At 39.2% G+C, this 20,552-nt stretch overlaps 2 protein-coding genes across 3 annotated transcripts; both read right to left on the reverse strand.

The window, feature by feature from the left end:
• Positions 1–1,322: 1,322 nt before the first annotated feature.
• Positions 1,323–4,831, reverse strand: LOC144708782 (Formyl transferase). The gene is made up of 5 exons (XM_078582218.1): positions 4,389–4,831; positions 2,713–2,824; positions 2,389–2,565; positions 1,751–1,877; positions 1,323–1,521 (listed from the first exon to the last, which is right to left on the reverse strand). Exons 1-5 carry the CDS (start codon positions 4,735–4,737, stop codon positions 1,408–1,410), a joined length of 879 nt encoding a protein of 292 aa, XP_078438344.1. The 5' UTR covers positions 4,738–4,831; the 3' UTR covers positions 1,323–1,407.
• A 4,851-nt stretch (positions 4,832–9,682) lies between these two features.
• LOC144708233 (putative LRR receptor-like serine/threonine-protein kinase At1g56140) lies at positions 9,683–20,219 on the reverse strand. 2 transcript variants are annotated; one of them, XM_078581461.1, is made up of 25 exons: positions 19,960–20,219; positions 19,296–19,473; positions 19,157–19,228; positions 18,995–19,066; positions 18,845–18,916; positions 18,700–18,771; positions 18,534–18,605; positions 18,366–18,437; positions 18,193–18,264; positions 18,038–18,109; positions 17,895–17,966; positions 17,725–17,796; positions 17,554–17,619; positions 17,356–17,421; positions 17,194–17,238; positions 15,718–15,782; positions 15,268–15,647; positions 14,995–15,190; positions 13,987–14,151; positions 13,589–13,707; positions 13,303–13,513; positions 12,322–12,553; positions 11,317–11,467; positions 9,991–10,334; positions 9,683–9,923 (listed from the first exon to the last, which is right to left on the reverse strand). In XM_078581461.1, the coding sequence occupies exons 1-24, from the start codon at positions 20,117–20,119 to the stop codon at positions 9,996–9,998; spliced, it is 3,093 nt and encodes a 1,030-aa protein (XP_078437587.1). In that variant the 5' UTR covers positions 20,120–20,219; the 3' UTR covers positions 9,683–9,923; positions 9,991–9,995. The 2 variants fall into 2 exon arrangements, with proteins under 2 accessions (XP_078437587.1, XP_078437586.1); XM_078581460.1 differs by having other exon boundaries at positions 9,683–10,334.
• Positions 20,220–20,552: the final 333 nt, after the last annotated feature.

A 20,552-nucleotide genomic window follows, 5' to 3' on the forward strand; every position in this document is an offset into this window, starting at 1 on the left:
CCTGGCAAAAGAAGAATATGTCAAAGGGTTCTGTCAGATATGAATCTGTAAGTGAATCATGTCAAAGAAAATCTATAGGAGGATCTTGTCAGAGGATCTTGTAAGATAAATTCTTGTCAGAGAAAATCTGTAAAAGAATTTTGAGGGGCTCTGTGTACTTTTCTGCAAATCCTGTCAGGTTTAGAAGAATCTCCCTCTTGGGCCACAAGTTCTTAATAGGCCTCATAAAATGTGCTTCTGGACTACATTACTCTTGAAATGCACTGCCTTCTACAGAGGGAGTCAATGTTGAACCCAGATATAGTCTTCTTAAGGATTACTCAACAAATATCGTAATATATTTTTATCGTTATGTATTGAGCATCACTTTACTCATATATTTATCATAATTGAATCGTACAAAGATCAACAGAAGAATTTTACATTGATTTGAAACATAAATTACAATATATAATTAAGACGCTACAATATATAATTAAGAAGCATCTCAAAAGACCAAATTTTATTTTCTATCAATGGCATCTGAATATAGATTTAACCTATTATAAGCATGAGTGCATCATTTAATGATATCTATTTCTGCCATAATTCATGGGAGACGCCGTAAAATTTAACACAGAAGCCATTCACACTTTGTTATTGCTTATCAAAAGGATTCATATTTCTTTTACGTATTTCTTTTAAATGTTTTTCCTTGCTATGTTTTACTAATGAATGAAGGTAGACTACATCTAGAGATATATATAAGCAAAGAAAAAACAAGTACCAAATTCAGAAGAATATTCTACTAAATAAATTATCTCGTTCCTTGAAAATTTTATCTTCTAAGGTATCTGAGCTGGGAAACTATTTGAGTCCATATCTATATATAGCAATATACTCTTCTGAGACATCCCAATTGATGGAACCATCTTTAGGGGAAGCAGTGTTTATCATATTAATATGCACTTGGCCTCACCCAGGTTACTCCTATTCAGAGTTGAGGGAGATAATCGGAGAGAGAACATAAGAAAGAGAGGAGGAGAAAGAGAATAGATGATTTTATTACAACCAGAATAATATTTATTATGTCATCATTCCAACTTCCTCAGTCCGATGTCCCAGCTGAAATTTCATAGCTTCCTTGCACTCAACCGTCTCTTTCACACACCTATTATGGTACTCATCAAGAAGACTTGTTGACAACCAATTCCCTTTATTCCATATGTAAAGCTTTGCAAGCCTGAATTGAAAGAAAAACTTTTGAAGCTCTCTTGCTCTTTACCTCCCTACCTCCCCATCGTTCTTCTGGTTATCATTTTCACAATACACTTTCAAGAGGATTACTCAATCATAACACGCTTTCAAGATAAAAATGAAACATCAATGGCTTTCAGAACTGGAGAGAGAGAGAGAGTGTGTGTGTGTTCAGGTGAACTCATCTGGATTATCCCGATTCCGAATGAGGGGGACGCCATCATCCCTCCAGGTGATCCTCCCTTCACAAAGTGCCTCTATTGCCTCCGGGTAAAGCTTGTGCTCCTGTAAAAGTGTGAGAGACAGAGAAATCACACAAACATTGAAAACCCAATGCTTTCTTTCTTTATATTGGCTCATTATATCATTTACAATGCATCTGAACAGGGAAAAACATCATGGCTGACCCCCAGTCATGGATTTGCATGTGTGACTGAGGTTGATTTACACGTATAGAAATAGAAATATAGACGGATAGATGGATAGGTGGATGGAAAGATGGATTTTTACTAACCTCTGTGAGAACTCTTTTGGCGAGTGACTCAGGAGTATCATCAGCCAGGACGGGGACAATTCTCTGGGCAAGAATCCGGCCCTCGTCGTAATGCTCATCTACAAAGTGGATAGTGGCACCTGAATACCTGAAAATAGTGGACAAAAACAAGTACCCATTTCAGAAGATGATGAAATCTCTCACACACTTGCCCTTTCATCTCTAACTCTGTTTCTCTCTGACTCTCTCTCTCTACTCTCTTCTTCTCCCTCACTGACCCACTCACATAGTCTAATCACTCTCTCTCACACACACTCTCTAATTTGCTATGACTCGCTCACTGACTCACTCACTCTCTTTCTCTATTTTTCTCTCCCCTCTACTCTCTTCCTCTCTCTATTCTCTCTCCTCTCTCTGTTCTCTCTCCTCTCTCTGTTCTCTCTTTATCTCTCTGAATCACTCTCTCATGCACTCTCTCTCTCCCTCTACTCTGAAACTCTCTCTATCCTCTCTTCCTCCCTCTCTCTTTCTACATATCTCTCTAACCTCTTTCCCTCTCTACACTCTCTCACTCACTTCACTCTCTTTCTCAGTCTCACTCTTTCTCTTCTTCTACTTTCTCATTCTCTCTATCCTCTCTCTCTACATACCTCTCTTACCTGGCTCCAGAGGCAATGACAGCAGCATGAACACGAAGACCGTAAAAGCCTTTGCCTCCAAAAGCTGGCAGAAGAGCAGGGTGGATGTTGAGAATGGACTTTGGGTAAGCCTGTACAAGTTCTCCTGGTACCAGCTTCAAGTAACCAGCTAAGAGAATGAAGTCCACGCCAAACTCCCTGCCCAGTCAGAGAGAATAATCAGAAAAGAGCTCGTTGCCTCAAAGTCAAACCAACCATGACGGCCATTAAATTAAATCAATCGAAATTTGAGGAGAAATCTTTGGAAACCAACAATTGAAGAAGAGGGCATGTGTGTTCCTCGACCTGAGAGTCGTCACAAGTTCAGATGGGGACAGACCCTCCAATGAAGATTTAGTCTTCGGAAATATTGAGACTGGAATACCATTATCTCTGGCAAATTGCGCACCTCCACAACCTGAAAATCCACAGAAATAAACTGTTGAGAGAAAAAGAAAGAGAGAAAAGAATAATAAAGAGAGGGAGATGGGGGAGAAGACAGAGGGAAAGAGGGAGAAAGAGAGAAATTCAACAAAAATTGGAGCGAAATATACGAAAGAATTCTTTTTGAAAGAGGGTGAGAGAAAAAGAGATATGTGAATTCAAATAGAGAAGAAAGAGAGAGAGATATGACAGGGATGGAAATCCCAAAGAAAAAGAAGCAGAGGAAGAGCTACTGGAAAACTAAGTGGCGAGTTGGCTTGGCGGGCGTTGACTAATTCGTTATCGTCATCAGACATCCCCATCATCATCGTCAACCTATAAGTTTTGTCATCGTCATCCATTCATGTCTTGGACGAAAGACAAAATGATATAAATTCTTTATCAACCAATGCATGAAGATGATGATGATTACGATGGCCCTTGGCAAACACACGACAATGACATGATTAAATGCTTTATCTCAGCATGGAAATGATGGATGATGGATGATGATGATGACAGCAGCTCTTGGAAACTGTAATACAATAATGATCATGACGATTTGGCATCAACAGATGGATAATGTTGACGGTTTTCATGACAACTCTATGGAACCAGATAATGATGAAGATGACAATTTGTAATCATCCCCCATCATCTTGATGCAAAACCCTGAGGAAAAGAATCAGATGGTAGAACCTCCTACCCAAAGGAAGATATGAGAGATCTTACAGAAGTGAGAAAGAGAAGCAGAGTCATTCAGATGGAAAGTAGAGAGAGAAACGACAAAAACAAAACGGATTACACAGCTAATTTAGGCCAAGTACAATAAAGAAATATAATCTGCATAATATTACGGATGCTAAATCAACTGCATGGTTTGCATAATTATTCATACAATATAAATGTTATTAGTCGCCAATGATCAACGGTTCAGTTGACCGTTATCTTCAGCAACACCAGCATCGACACTTTTTATCAAGAATAGCGATGAAAAATCCTATAAAAAACTCAATCTTCCTTCAACTCCGCATCCTTAAGAGAGAAAGAGCGATTTTATTCTTTCAAACAAAAAAAGAGAGATTTTATTTTCCCTACAACAGATGGTATGAAGGCTATTTTTCACAAAAAAAATTAAGATTTTTCATAAAATTTAAATAACATTATGACACCACATCAGAATTAACCAATGGAAGTCGGATAAATAAATAGTACTCGCGAGACTATCTTCTTGATACCCACATTGTTTCATTTTCTCTATATTGCGAACTTAATGAACCTGTAGATACTTCGAGGATGAACTTAAAAAAAAAAAAAACAAAATTTCATCGTGTTGGCAAAAAAAAGGAATACACAAGTAAAAAAGGAATACAGTGATCATCAGAAATCAATCACTTGAACAACTTCCTCCTCGGCATAAAAAACCCGGGCCCACGTAAAGTCTCTCCAAAATTAACATTCAGGAATAGAATCATTGCCAGAGAACTTGAGCAGAAACTCCAAACTAATTCCTTTTCACAAAGAATTATCCCCATTCAAGCCCAGAAATTCTAGCTTACCAGGCTTGTCCGTGACCAGAAGAACCACATCCCCGTTAACCGATCTCTTCACAGTAGCTTCATAAATCGAACGGAAATTAGAACCTCCACCCGAGACAAAGACGGCCAATCTCTTCTTTTCTTTCTGATTCTCGATCTCCTTCAGCAAAAAACTGCTCCCGCATTCCAATATCTTCCATTTCGCCCTAACTTTGGGTAATCGCAGCTCAACTTTGCTAGATAAAAACCCAGAAACGACTGGGACAAAGTCAGTGCCTTGGGCCTTCAATCTGAACAAGTTGGCTCTTCTGATGGGATTTTCTGAAGCAGAACGAGGACCTGAAGCGAAACCCATTCTTGCTGACTCCATCTAATCAAGATAGAACAGGAGAAACGATGACTCTGGGTTGAACTCCTCTCCCAGCTGAGGAGGACGACTGAAGAAAAATCCGTTCTTTGTTTTTTTGTATGAATATATCCTAAATATGAACGAAACTTTACTGCCCAAACTTTACTCTACTTGAAATATATTAAAATCATTTAATTGGTCTGTCAGTTCTCGAGAAAAAAGGCTAATAATGGTCCAAAGAAGGTATGTTTTCAATGATAGAACTACCATTCTTGAAAATAATAGGGAATAAAATATGGTTTTACTTGTTCTCTCGAGTACATGTTTCATAGCTTATCTATGTTAGGAATACATCTTTAATTCATGTAATGATGCAAAAACAAGGGGGAACAATGCTAGTGCACTGGCATCAATTGATTTCTCATTTCTGTATATCTTTGTTGGAAAGGTAAAAACTTTTATGAAAGAATTATGCTTTGTGAAATAGTTGGGAATAAAACATGGTTTTTTGTGTTCCTTTTTTGTCACAAAGTGTATATGTTTTAGGAATCTAGTTTATCTCCTTATAGTGATGGAGATTTTGACGACTAAAAGGTTGTGATTTGTCTTGCATAGAACTAGATAGTTTTGTACAATTTATTTCTGGTGCATTTTCTGTATTACTCACACCAAGTAGAAAGTTCATTAAATATGCAGACTCAAATTAAACAATGGAAGAACATGCGACTAAGTAGAATATATATACCAAATAGAAACTACCTTAATAACCAATTGACCAAGGGTTAAATGGATAAAGTAGGAGACTTAAGGACTCAAATTTTAAATATATGCCAAACTTCAATGCACATCGTAGAACACTTTTTAGAAGTTCGGAGAATAATATTCATGCCAATCCTATTCTAAACTGTAAGGATATGACGTCAGTCGGCCAATCCTTACAGCCATAAATACTATGGAGCATGAAGTAAGAAGAGCAACATAAGCCTCCAGGGATGATTTATGCCGGTTCAGGGGTCTCTTTAATAATAATGGATTTAGATTTTTGTGATTCTTCAGTCACCTGTTTTATTTATATTATAATAATATCATTTTATATGCAATAAGTTATGTCACTGTCTTCTCCCCAAGTTCATTGAATGATTTGAGTCTTCAGCCATCTGTTTTATTTATGGTATAATCATATACTTTTATTTTGAATAAGTTTTGTCTCTGTCTTATCCCCAAGTTAAGTGTATTCTTTTATAATCAAAACAATGTGAGTTATTATTGACATAGACAATATTCCAAAATACTTCTCCATAGGTATTCCAATATGCACTTGAGCCTCATCATTTGGACCCCTAGTTACAAAGGAAAAATTATTTTTGACAATCTTAATAATTAACATACCTGGATACATATTTATGCCAATATTGCCAAAAGACAAATCCTTTGGTACATATCAACACACCTGTGCATTAATTTTGGTATGATTAACTATGGAATAAAATAAATAAAAAATTATAGTTAGAGGAATGGGATATTAATATTTAAAATAAATTTATTGTATTTGAAAAAATTAATTAGAAATTACTTCAGGTCTTGCTTCACCATTTACCTATAAAATTTATCAGAAATAATGTAGTATTATGAATTATATAATCTAATGTATGATGTGAATGATGATATGTATAATCAGATTTTATGGAAATTTAACTTATGCAGCAACTACACGAATCTTACAGACCAAGCCAATGGGGATCATAGTCCAATCTCCATGATCAGTTGTATGCTAAGGTTATGAATCAGGTATAGAACTGGAAATTTTATTTTCTGACTGAAAATTCTCTGATAAGTCATAAGTTTTGGTTTATTCAAAAACAGCATGTCTTTGGAAGATCTATCTCAGTGCATTTATATAGTGAAATCACTGATGCATGTAGGGGAAATATTATGAAATGTTGGGCCAACTCAAATCATGTCACCATTTTGGCAAACTCAAAATCTGATCACTAGAAAGTATTTTAGGACATTTGCAACTAGTCGAATCGCATTAAATCACACGGTTCTCCTTTAGAGAGAAAGAGAGAGACGGCCAACATTCTTTCTCCCCAAAATAAGAGATATAGGAGAAAATTATATAACTTGGTTCTTGACATTTACAAGAGCATAAAAAACTTTTCCTACAACTTTTCCTTCTGAATTTTTTTATCTGGACCTAAAACTGGAACCCCATTCAAACAAGTAAATACACAACTAAAAAGATATTCAAGGGAGTAAATATCAAAACACAAGAGATATAGTTGATGCAAATAGTCTTTATCACCAACATCATAAATGGCACATATACAGATAAATTTCGCATCATTCCTCGAGACAACTCTTAAACATTTCAGTAACTACAAACTCCAACTTCCCTCAAAGCCCAAATAATCTCCCCACTTTTAAAAATGACTAGAACTAGCAAACGAATGCAGCTCGATTCTTACCAGGATCACTGCCTTGAACCAAGTCAACGGAGTCAACATCTTAAACATTCCTCGAGAAAGCATCATAAGGATTTTTAGCAATGCATAAATCCAGCTTCCAAAATACCCAAATTATCTCCCAATAGCTCATATTATCTGAACTTACATAGGAATGCAGCTTCAAATTATCAGGATCATTAGCATCCAGTAAAGTCAATGGAGTCAGAATTGTAACACAATCCTCTAAAGTTGAAATTTCATCTGAATATTCCCAGAGATTATCATCAAACTGACTGCAATATTTTTCTTTCCCTGAGAATCCCACCAGAGTGCCTTCTACTTCTTAAAGGCCATGAACTAGATCACAATCATTCTCAACAACTCAAAAGATATAAAAGTATCGTGAATTTATTTATGCTCATTCCAAAGTTCGAGGTACCATTTGCACAAATAAGAATCCTTTTCCCTACATGATTATGTCTTCATATATATAGATATATAATCTGTGAGGCAATTGCTTAGAAGTACATTTTGTAGAACCAATCTGATCTGGGATCTTAAATCCCAAGTTTTTTTATGAACATCTGATCGAATTGTACTAGTTTTTATACTTGATTTGTTCTGTGTAATACTAATGGATAGTTTTTATAATTGGAACCCATGGTTACGGACCCCACTCCCTTCGTATGGAACATTTTATTTTCCAAGTGAAATCCCCTAGTATATGATAGAATGAAAAGGTACTTTCGTCATTGTAGAATAATAAGCATTTGTATCTTAATGCATGTATTTCATTTATTCAGAGCTATTAGAGTGCAATCCACTTTTTGAGAATTATGAGTCGAAGCAAGAACAATAATATTTCTACTGGAACTTATTTCACAGTCCCCAGAGAGAGCTCTCTAATAAACCAAGGGATAAGTAATTTGACTCATTCACATACATATCATGAATGTTTGGAATCCATATTATGCAAGGAGACATTACTTTAGCTAATTAGAATTGAGGAGTGATATCAAATCGGTCTATTTTCAATGTCATATAAATAGTTAGCACATTCTTCATAGTTGGCAGCTCCATCTCGAGGTAATTATCAATATTGTCACTAATCGATAACATCAGTATCATAAAGATCAATATCGTTACTGTCATCAATATCGATGTCATCAATAAGATAACCTTTAGGCTACACATCCAGGAACATAAGAGTTTGTGGTTAGGTATTTGACCAAATATGATCATCCAGTTCCTATAGAATCTATCACTAAAATACTGCTAGAAGGAAATAGGGCTAAGCGGAGAGAAGGGTTTTCCATGAGATGGGAAATGAAAACTATTAGCCCCACACGAGGTGTCTGAATATGTGAGATTGTCTGATAATGAGCAAGAAGTATCAATATTTCTGCTAAACAGGATATATTGAACTCATAATTCATTACCGACTTTACAAATGTCAACTATGTATCGTAAATAAATTGATCCCGGTTGTTCAATCATTTGATAACCAGAGTCATTAGTTGATAACTGATCACTATGAGTCAGACTTAATAGAATTCGATCAACTCCTTTTTTCTTTCGTTAAGGTGGAGAACTGAACCAAAGAAATACGTAGCTCCAACTTCCAGAAAGATCAAAATATCTCCCCATTGATGAAATGATTGGAATTCATTTAAGAGTGCCGCTCATTTCTTACCAGGATCGCCGGCCTCCAACCAAGTCAACAAAGTCTGACATCAGGAGAACAAATCTAACATGCAGACCAATTCCACCATTCCTCGAGAGAGCATCTTGTACATTTCTAGAAATACATAATAATAACTTCCATTCATTCCTCATTAATGAAATTATTGTAACTAATAGAGAATTGATATTTATTAGTACAGCATCTCAAGTGTTTCAAGAAATACATAAGTCCAACTCACAGAAAGCTCAAATTATCACACCAATAATGAAATTATTGGAAGGAATAGAGAAAATCAGATGATTCCACCATTCCTCAACAGTACATTTTATACATTTCCAGAAATACGTAATAACAACTTCCATTCATTCCTCATTAATGAAATTATTGGAACTAATAGAGAACTGATATTTATTAGTACAGCATCTCAAGTGTTTCAAGAAATACATGAGTCCAACTCACAGAAAGCTCAAATTATCACACCAATAATGAAATTATTGGAAGGAATAGAGAAAATCAGATCAATTTTACCATTCCTCAACAGTACATTTTATACATTTCCAGAAATACATAATAACAACTTCCATTCATTCCTCATTAATGAAATTATTGGAACTAATAGAGAACTGATATTTATTAGTACAGCATCTCAAGTGTTTCAAGAAATACATGAGTCCAACTCACAGAAAGCTCAAATTATCACACCAATAATGAAATTATTGGAAGGAATAGAGAAAAGCAGCTCGATTCCACCATTCCTCAACAGTGCATTTTATACATTTCCAGAAATCCATAATAACAACTTCCATTCATTCCTCATTAATGAAATTATTGGAACTAATAGAGAACTGATATTTATTAGTACAGCATCTCAAGTGTTTCAAGAAATACATGAGTCCAACTCACAGAAAGCTCAAATTATCACACCAATATTTTTTTTTTTGAAATATTGAACTGTGATCACATGCCCATGCTGTCGTCACCAACAAGGACTTCCAAGGCGGACACCCATCCTAGTACTGCTCTCGCCCAAACACGCTTAGGTTTGGAGTTCTAATGGGATCCGGTACACTAGTGTGCTGACATGCATTATCACGCCAATAATGAAATTATTCAAACAAATAGAGAAAACAGCTCGATTCTTACCAGGATCACCGTCCTCCAACCAAGTCAACAGAGTCAGAGTGCAAGAGAACTGGCACGGTGGTGCTGTGGTCGGAGGGTGTGGTGAGCGGGTCAAAGGATGGGTAGGAGGAGGAATTGTCGGAGAAGTTCCAGTCGGCGATGTAGGAAGGCTTGGAGGTGGCGGCGGGGATGGGGAGGTCGCCGGAAAGCATGGCCACGACACGGGTCATGGCGGGCCGTAGCTGCGCCGTCTGCGTGCACATCAGCGCAATCCTGATCAAGGACAATGCCTCGTCTCGGTCGACCTCTGCCAGTGCATGGTCCACGAGATCCAGCTCTTGGTCGTTCTCATGTAGGCGCCACACCTAAGTGATGGGTGGTCGGATTCAGAGAGAGATGAGAGGAAATGAATATAACAGAGAGATATGAGAGAGATAGAGATTGAGAGAGAGGTAGGGGGAGAGAGATAATCACGAGGGAATGACAAGGGAAAGAGAGAGGTCACGGGGGGGGAGAGATAGAGAGAGAAATTGAGAGAGGAGAGGAGAGAGAGAGAGATAGAGGTTAGTGAGGGGTGAGGTGGGGACGAGATCAAGAGAGAGATCAAAAGAGATGGAGGTTGGCAAGAGGCAAGGTAAGAAGAGAGAGAGAAAGATAGAGAGAGAGAGAGAGGGAGGGGCAGAGAGATCATAAGAGAGATAATGAGGAGGGATTGGCGAGAGGAAACAGAGGTCACGGGGAGAGAGATAGGAAGAGAAATCGAGAGAGGAGAGGAGAGAGAGAGAGAGGTTAGAGAGGGGTGAGGCGGGGAAGAGATCGAGAGAGAGATCAAAAGATATGGAGGTTGGCAAGAGATAGAGAGAGAGAGGAGGTCAGAAGGAGGCAAGTTGGTGAGAGATCATGAGAGAGAGAGGGGGAGAGGTTGGCAAGGGGCAAGAGGGGGCTAGAGATAAGAAGAGAGAGAGAGAGAGGAGAGAGAGAGGTTTGCAAGAGGCAAGAAGGGGAGAGAAACAGTAGCATTGGCAACAGGCAAGAGAAGGAAAAGATAAAGATATAGAGAGGTTGGCATGAGGCAAGAGCTGGAAAAGATAAAGATAAAGAGAGACTGACAAGAGATAAGAGAGAGAGAGAGAGGACTGGCGGCGAGAGAGAGAGATTAATGTGTGTGTGAATAGAGTAGAGAGAGAGAGAGAGAGAGATTTTGGCAAGAGGTATGAGACGGAGGAGCAAGAGAGATAGAGATGTAGGGAAGGGGAAGAGTGGAGTAGAGAGAGAGAGAGAGGAAGCAGGATTTCCACAGAGTAATGATGCTAAGATGAAGGGTTCACTTAATTGTTGTACACTCACCAATTCGAGGAGGTAGACTTGCTCGGGAAGAAGAGAAGTGTCGGTGTTGGGCCTGCCGGAGACAATCTCCAGCAACAGAACTCCGAACCCGAACACGTCCACCCTCTCTGTCAACTGTCCCCTGAACGCATATTCTGGAGCCAGATACCCTCTGCCCAGAAGAGAGAGAAAGCATATCATATAAATGAGAAAGTAAGAGAGCAGAGAGAGAGTGAGAAAAACAAAATTAGAGAGAGAGAAAGGAGAAAGACAGAGATAGCGAGAGGGAAACAGAGTGATATGATAGAGAGAGACTGAGAAAGACGATAGCAGAGAGAGCAACAGAAAGAGAGGAGAGAGGAAAGTGAAAGAGAGCTAGAGAAAGACAGTGAAAGGGAGAGAACGAGAGAGCAATTAAGAGAGAAAAATAAAGAGAGGGTATGGGAGAAAAAGAGAGAATGAAAATCAAGGAAAGATAGCGAAAGAGAGAGAAATTAAGAGAGTATTGGAGAAAGAATGAAAGTCATAGAAAGAGAGAGAAAGAGAGAGCAATTAAGAGGGAGAAAGAAAAAAAGAGAGAATGAAAAAAATAGAAACAGAGAGAGAGAATGGGAGAAAGAGAGAGAATGACAATGAAAGAATGAGAGAGAAATTAAGAGAGGAAAAAAAAGTGTACGGGAGAAAGAGAGTAAAAAAGAGAGAAATTAAGGGAGGAAAAAAAAGAGTATGGGAGAAAGAGAGAGAATGACAATCAAAGAAAGAGAGAAATTAAGAGAGGAAAAAAACAGAGTATGGGAGAAAGAGAGAATGACAATCAAAGAAAGAGCGTAAAAAAGAGAGAAATTAAGAGTGAGTGGGAGAAAGAGAGAGAATGACATTCAAGAAAAGAGAGGAAGGTAGACAGACAGAAAGACAGAGACAGAGAGGGAGAAAGACAAGAGAAAACAGAAGACAAGGGATGAGGAGAGAGAAAAAAGAGCTCCAGAGAGGGAAGAGAGAGGAGGGTTAGAGAGAGAAGAGACGAACATGGTGCCAGCCACGCGGGTGCTGATGTGGGTTTTCTTGTCGTCGAAGAGCTTGGCGAGGCCGAAATCAGATATCTTGGGATTCAGATCTCCATCAAGGAGAATGTTGCTTGCCTTGACGTCCCTGTGCACTATCCTCGAGCTGGCCTCTCCATGAAGATACGCTAGCCCCATCGCCGTCCCCCTGCAGACCTTCATCCGCGCCGCCCAGTCTAGCTTCAGCTTCCGCTTTCCTGCACCCCACCATGCACGTTTTAGAGAGAGAAATAGAGAGAAAGTGGATAATGAATGACATTAATGGATAAGAGAGAGAGATACATACAGTGAATTAATGAAGGACATGGCGAGAGAGAGGAAATATTCAAAGCACAAATTGAGAGAAAGCCGAGGAGAATAGTTAGAAAAGTGAGAAAGAAAGAGAGAGAATCAACAACTCATCATGCGAGGGCATTGGAAAGACTGACGGAGACTATTAATGAGAAAGATGGATAGAGAATTAGAGATTGATAGTGCGAGAGGAGTAGAGAGATTTAGGGAGAGCTTGAGCAGGAGCACAGCTAGAGAGAGAAATAGACAGAATAGACTACAGATTGTGTGAAAGAATTAGAAAGGTTTAGGAAGAGAGTGAACAAAGATGGGGGGAGATTGATAGAATTGATGACAGATAATGCGTGGGAATGAACAAAGCTGAAAAGAGAAATTAGAAAGAATAGACGGAATAATGCAAAAGAATTATAGAGACTTGGGGAGAAAATGAACAAAGATGTAAGGAGAGAGAGAGAGAGAGGGAGAGAAATAAAGACTTAGAGAGATGTAGGAAGAGAATGAAATGAACAACGATGGAGAGAGAGAGACAGATAGAATTAGTGAGATAGTGTGAGAGACTAAGAGAAGCATGAGGAAATCAATCTGACTGATAGAGAGAGAGAGAGAATGAGAAAATAGATATATAGAGAGAGAGAGGGAAAGAGAGAGAAATCACCGAAAAGAGCCTGGTCCAGGCTGCCATTCTCAAGGTACTCGTACACTAGCAAACGTTTATCCCCTTCAACGCAGCAGCCAAGAAGCTTCACAAGGTTCTTGTGCCGCACTGCAGAGATGGTGGCTATTTCCGCCACAAACTGTTGTTTCCCATGATCCGAGGAGACCAGAAGCTGCTTCACCGCTACCTCTCTACCATCCGCAAGTATCCCCTGCACACAAACCCAAAACCCTAAACCCTAAACCCTAAAAAATATGATTACCCGTCAAGCTAGTTTCTCGCGTACCTTGAACACAGGCCCGAAGCCACCCTCCCCCAACTTGTTTTCAACGTTGAAGTCACTTGTCGCGACTCGCAGATCACCATAGCTGAAGATCTCCGCCGAGGAGCTGATTGCTCGGAGATCTTAGAACATACACTCGTCAGCAAGGATAAAGCCAGAAATTTATGGTTAAAGGGTTTAGTAGGGTTGGGTAAGTCAAATGGCCAACTGCTCCAAAAGGCTTATCACAGAGATTAAGGAAGATTAAACAATATTAAGGATGATGAAGATATTAAAATGTATGTTTTTAGATGGAGAGATTGCTTGTTATCTCGTTATCTTCCTTAATATTGTCAATAGAAGTCAAAGACTTTAAATTTAAAATAAACAAATAAATAAATCAAAGGCTTTTTAGTCCTCACTTTCATAATCTGCAGCCTCTGCAGCCTTCCTCCGCCTCACTCTGACAAAGAAGACAATGAGGCCAAGTAGAAGAGCGAGCACCGAAACACCAACAATGACGCCCACGATCACAGGATTCATACGCCCACTAGAAGAATCAGGTGCTCTGACTGTGGGCCTGAAATCTGAGGGAAAATGTTTAAGTAGCATTTAGGAGAAATACAGTTATACAGAAAAACTTAACAGTCCACTGCTCAAACAGTCAAATTTATAGATACCTGAATCTGCCATTGTATACTTCACACCGACAACATTAACGGTTGACTTTCTCAGAAAGAGTCATCAATGCTAATGGTATCATCATTTTAGTCAACCGTCGACACTTTAATAAAACTTCATTCAACATATTCATCACAGTCGACTTGGCCTGTTGGCGTTCACTATGACAGTGATGATTTTAACTAGGATTTTATTGAGTCAACGCGGAGATGACCACATAACACCATCATCATCCATCTCCCAATAGTCAACCCGGGTCAATGACGTTGACGTGAAGGAGTAAAAACCCTAGATTTAGTTACGAACCCCAGATATAGTGCTCCAAGATTGGATGGTTTCTGTCTCATTCCACGTCCCATTTTTTTGGGGTCATTCTAATGATCCCATCCTGAATCTACCCCATTCGAAATTGTCCCACACGAAATTGACGTCCCCATTTCGTGCGGCATTGGGAAAAGAAAAGAAAAGATGTTCTTAATCACATAAGATTTAACATTCAAGAAAAAAATCATAAAATAGAATATTAGCACATTCTTCCCGTCCGCCGTCCAACACCTGCGAGCAGGACGGTTTTTCGTCCTGGGACAAAAAGTTGCCCGTCTTTTGTCCGACGGACGAATTTCCGTCTCATCTGACATTCCAAGGATATGGACGAACAGTTTTTTCATCCTGGGACGAAATCGCCCCTCCCATGTCCATGAATCTTACTTTTGGCGTTTTAGGCTAAAGGATCAGGGTTTAGAGCTTACTGGGTCTGACGCTAATGGCAGAGATGGCTGGGCCATAGGTGCCCTGGGTGGGTATGCAACAAGATCCCTTGCCAGCCCAGAAGAAGTGAACTTCAAGGAAATTATCTGTCACCCGCGCTTGGTATCTCTTGTCCACGGCCCGGAAACTGCCCCCCGCCTCCTTCCTGATGTCAAAGTCCTTCTCCATGAGAGCCCCCTGAAGGGAAGAAGCCAACCCACTTCATTAAAATGGTCAAGGCTGATCCAAAAAGACATTGACTTGACTTTTTTCACCTGGATGTATATGTCAAAGATCCGAGTGCCACGGCTCTGCCATGTGTTGGTGTCAGGGAAGGCCGTCTCTGCATAGCGGAGAGTGATGGTGTAGTTACCATTCTCCAAGCCCAGACCGTAATACCTCAGAGAAGACGGTGAGAGACGTGCTGATTGGAAGAGCTCTGTGTCCAGAGTGTTGGGGAACTGGTTGAGAACATTCCACGTGTAATTTGGGGCAATAGCATTGACAAATCTGCCCACGCTGGAGACGCCCCACTTCCTGTTGGGGTTCACATAGTATGAGGCTGTGGAGAGATCCTGGCCGTCGATTTCGTAGTTGATGCCATCTGAACCGGTGATGCTTCTCCTGCTGCCACAGTTGATCCCAAAGGTGGAGTCTGCGGGCAAAGTTTGGATCAGTGATCCGGGTTTTGCCACATGGTCATGGCAGGGATGCAGAGGATTTACAGATGGGAGAGCCGCGGTTGCAGGGGATATTTTGCTGCAGACACTGGAAACCTGCGCCCAGTAGGCTGCAGAAGATTGAAAGTAACTAAATTTATATGACCACCAGAAAATGGATATCCAAGATGATATCTGTCTTTCTCAATATAGTTGAAAATTTTCAAATCTCAACTCAATAACACATTTCATAAAGCCTCATTCTCTCAAGTATACAAGTTAGAATTTTCTTAGTATATGTACTACAAATAATTCTTTCAAAACGATGATATAAAATGAACTGTTCCTCAAACGACATGAGAACGTGAACTTCTTTTTTTTTTTTTTTGAAACAATGAGAACGTGAACTTCATGACATGCATTATTGATTAGTGTAAATGTAGTGCCCATTGTGATGTAGGCTGAACTAATAAATTATAAGGTGCACCACTTCCCATGAAAATTGAGGTTTTATGTTCACTGGAATGACGTATATGTTATCCCTATTAAAAATATAATCAAATCTACTCAGTTTTGAAAATCACATCAAATAACGATCTTTCAAAGACCTAAATTTGGCAGAGAGATAGATGGGCAGAGGAAAAGACTAAGGCAGACGGACGGGAGTGAGATAGACAGATTGGAGACAGAAAAAGAAAGTGAGATAGAGATGGACAGAATGTGATTTAGATTAATAGAGAGAAAGGGATTGACATAATTAGAAACAGAGGAAGACAGAGAGTGATTGAGAGATGGGCAGAGAGAGGGAGACAGATTTACAGAGAGAGGGATTGACATAATTAGAAACAGATGAAGACAGAGAGTGATTGAGAGATGGGAAGAAAGAGGGAGACAGATTTAAAGAGAGAAAGAGAGTCCTGAATCCATAAGCAGAATGATCTGTTTTTTTCATGACGTATTGCAGGAGCCTCAAGAGGAAGGCTGTCACTTGGAGACACACGCAGATAAACTCCCCCATGTGGGGGAAACTAAAAATAAAGCTGGAGCAGGAGAAGAATGATGCAATATCTTTTTCAAGAAGTCATCAGAGGCAGTCCAGCATGACTGAGAGACCGGAGCAGCAAGAGCAGCTGCAGCCAGTACAGAGATCTCTAGAGGTAGATCTTAATTCTATCTTTTGTTCTCATCTACGCTTGTGACCTGTAGAAGCACCATTTCATTCTACAAGCCATTCAAAGATTACATTGTCCGATTTGGACGGTTTGCCCAATATCGTGATGCCATTGAGATGTCTCACAGAATCATTCAAGAAGTCATTACTCACAGAGTTCCAGGAGCAAAGGGGAGGAGTGAAAGGGAGTGATAGAAGGGAGAGAAACACACACAGGATGATAGAGACACAGGTATATAGAGAGAGAAGCAGAGATAAGACGGAAACGAGAGTTGGAGCGTGACAACGGGTGACCGGCAGATAGAGATGGACAAAATAAAAGAGAGGCAAGACAGAGAGAGCCAGACAGATGTATAGAGAGAGAGCGGAACCTGTTGGCAGAATCATTCAAGGAGAAGTTGTTGCTCACTAAGTTCCTGCATAAAAGCACAAGTGAAAAAAAATAACCTTTTGATTCTGGTAATAAGTTCAGGGGGTTTGTGAGTAATGAAACATGAGTAATGCAGGATTGTTAATTAGGAGAAACCCCTTACAGTCTCAAATCGCTCTCAGAAACCCATGATGGAAAACTTCCTGAGAGCTTATTGTATGATAAATCTCTGCACGAAGGAAATAATAGAATCAAATAGCACAGAGCTTTTTCTTGATTGTGGCGCTGAACCAAAGGATATCATGTATAACAATAAATACTTTGAAGGAAATTTGTTCAAGAACTTGTCCAAAACACGTACATGTTCTTAAGAGAACTGCTTTTCTGGGCTGGCAAGCCTCCTGATAAGCTATTATTCCCAAGAAACCTGTCAGAAAGGGAAAAATACGCAGTGACATACAAATTTAAAAGGAGAGCCAACAAAAAATAAGGACGAGGGCATCAAAGTATGAAGTAAAATGACTGTTCTCACAAAAATATAAGGGAACTTGAGCTGAAGATGGACTGTGGAATGCTCCCTGTTATATTGTTGAAGCTGAAATCCCTGCGCAATGAAAGAGGAAGAGGGTGATTCATTAATTATATAGATGAAACCAAGTTTTTCAGGTATTTAGTGTGAAATGCTTTTATAATTTGACCCACAAATGTTGTAAATTTGTATATTGGCTGAAATCCAGCTGAAGAGTATCCGAAATCCGGGCGTTCCTTACGACCCTGCAACATAATGTTGCAACTACAGTCATACGACCTCATCTATTCAATGGAAATCTGGTACTTGTTATTACAAGGTAGTCAAGGAAGTCAAATTCTTCAGAAAGTCAAAGGTTGAGGTCCCACTGAAGATGTCCCCGAGACGCCTGAGTCAGAAGAAAGTAATTAAATTTTATATAAAACTTTTCCGTTTTAAAAGATCAGAACGTTCATATCTTATCCAGCTTACAAACTGCTTAAATTTCTTAGATTTCCCAAGCTAGATGGTATAGGGCCCTCAAATGAGTTTCCTTGCAAGGTCCTGCAAGATGATTTTCCAAATTTAGAATTACCTTGACAAATTATTTTCGGAACTAAGGGAGAAGAATACAAATTCTAGTAATTTGTTAGGATGAAACTTACATATCTTTGAGACTGGTGAATGTTCCAAAAAAGTCTGGTATTTTGCCTGTGAAGCTATTAGCCGAAGCCTGACTGAGGAAAAAAGAGAATTTCGTCGAGTCAGGTAATATTTTAATTAAAATTAAATAAAAAAACAACACTAAACCAAGATTTCATTTAGTGACGTACAATGTCTCTAACTTTGTGAGATTAGAAAATGTTGATGGGATTTCCCCGCCGAGCCCACAGCCATCCATAAATCTGCCCCCGCAGTAGGTAAATTATCATCTCATTATCTCTTTCTAGTTCAGAAAATTCTACAGACAGTGTGATTAACTGGATCAGACAAACTCACATGTGTTGGAAATCTACCAGATTTCCTAATTCTGCCGGCAATGAACCAGTCAAATTAGTCGTACCCAGGCCTCTGTTAAAAAGCAGATAAATATAAAATTCAGAAATAATGAAAATGGAAGGTTTCCGATCACATTAGACTTTACATCACACGAAGCTTGGTAAGTCTTCCCAGTTCCTTTGGCAGAGGGCCCGACAAAGGATTTACAGCCAGAGTCCTGAAAGAATTCAATGGAGGGCAGCCCGTGATGATTTAAACTAACGTAAATATCACTGGAGGGATTAAGATTACTCACAAGACTTCCATATTAGTAAGGTTCCCAAGAAACGGAGGAATGGGGCCACTCAGGTAGTTCTGATCAAAATTTCTGCAAATAACGAACAACCAAACCATTCATTGAAAAACTTCATCGCTGATTTTAAACTTAGTTAGATCGATTTTCATTAGTGGATCCTACATCTGGATGAGCTGTTTGAGACTTTGAAGCTCCTCTGGTATTGTTCCGACGACATTAAGGGCGTACACCTTCCTGATGTAATTTTGAATGGACGATGAGTTGACGTTCGAACAATGAAAATCAGATCAGATGAACGAACAATCTAGTGATGCGGCAAGTTGTTCCGTTGTCGAAGTCGCAATTGCAAATGATGATCGGATTGAAATTATCGAAGCTGTTTTCATTTCTTGCCACGCCACTGCATAGCTCTCCACTGATGTTCCAACCAGAGCCGGCTGTCAACGACCACCGCCTGAAGATTGTGTTCAATGCATCGGCTGGCAAGAATTATCATTGTCATCAGCAAAGAAAAACAAATTGCCGCAATGAAATTTTTCACCAAGGAAATTAATCCATGGAAGAAGGATTTGAAAAGTTCCCCCCAAGAACGAGATAGACTTAAACTAAGTGTATAAAAAATGGCATAAGACGGCACTCTAACAAGTTCATCTATCTTATTCAGCCTCGAAGAGCACAAATCAGCGATTAAACAAGTGATAGACTTAAAATTAACCTCAAAAACGGTGAGCGAACGGCCTACTGCGTCAAGTTTTCAAAAAAAAAAAAAAATACTGTGTCAAGAATGGCCTACGGCGGCACTCCAGCAAGTACATCTACCATAACCAGCCTCGCTGAGCGAGTCAGCTTTCACAACGAGCTAAAATAAACCTCAAAAACGATGGATTAAACATAAAAAATAGCAGCTTACTAGAATCAAAGCACGCGAATGGCAGCAAAGAAGTGAAAATTAAGAGATATATAACCTTCGATCGGATCGGTGACCGCATCTGCTGCTGAAGGCGGTGGTGCAGGTGCTAGAACTTGACATTGAATTCTTCCGGAAAGCAGCCGCAGTACGAACAACCAGAGAAAGAGACCGAATATACGATCAATTAGAGCCTTGCCCACCATTAAATCTACCATAACTCCTTCCGAATCACGTCTCCGCAGTAGATCAAGATCTTCGCGATCTCTCCGTTCTTCTCGCTCGCTGATATATGAAGAACGCGAGATGAATATAGAGAAAGTGATTTGAATAAGAGATATAGTGAGAGAGCAGATAGTATGAACGAAGATAACTGACTTTTATAGATAAACCCTTTATTAAACATGGACTGTGTATTGTACCGATATTCTTCTCTTTACTCTAATTTTCTCTTCTACTCAGTCCAAGTCAACTGACATTTATTAAAAATTCCTTTAATGAAAATATTTTGTATTGTACTACCATTTAGTTACTTATTTTAATGTTTTTCCGCCTTCGATGAGACTTATTTTTTCTCACTACATTGTCCGCTTTTCCCGCAATTGGTCAAATTTATTTAGCGCGAAACCCGGAAAACATTTTATTTTCAGT

This window comes from Wolffia australiana, chromosome 10, assembly GCF_029677425.1.
Source record: "Wolffia australiana isolate 7733 chromosome 10, ASM2967742v1".
In the NCBI taxonomy this organism is placed as follows: domain Eukaryota; kingdom Viridiplantae; phylum Streptophyta; class Magnoliopsida; order Alismatales; family Araceae; genus Wolffia; species Wolffia australiana.

Coding starts and splice junctions, on each gene's coding strand:
- LOC144708233 (XM_078581461.1), bottom strand. CDS start 20,119: ATGGTAGATTTAATGGTGGGCAAGGCTCTAATTGATCGTATATTCGGT. Junction 19,474..19,959: donor GGTCACCGATCCGATCGAAG/GTTATATATCTC, acceptor AATTCTTGCCAG/CCGATGCATTGAACACAATC. Junction 18,772..18,844: donor CTTACCAAGCTTCGTGTGAT/GTAAAGTCTAAT, acceptor GCTTTTTAACAG/AGGCCTGGGTACGACTAATT.
- LOC144708782 (XM_078582218.1), bottom strand. CDS start 4,737: ATGGAGTCAGCAAGAATGGGTTTCGCTTCAGGTCCTCGTTCTGCTTCA. Junction 2,825..4,388: donor TCTGGTCACGGACAAGCCTG/GTAAGCTAGAAT, acceptor GTGGATTTTCAG/GTTGTGGAGGTGCGCAATTT. Junction 1,522..1,750: donor CCAAAAGAGTTCTCACAGAG/GTTAGTAAAAAT, acceptor ACACTTTTACAG/GAGCACAAGCTTTACCCGGA.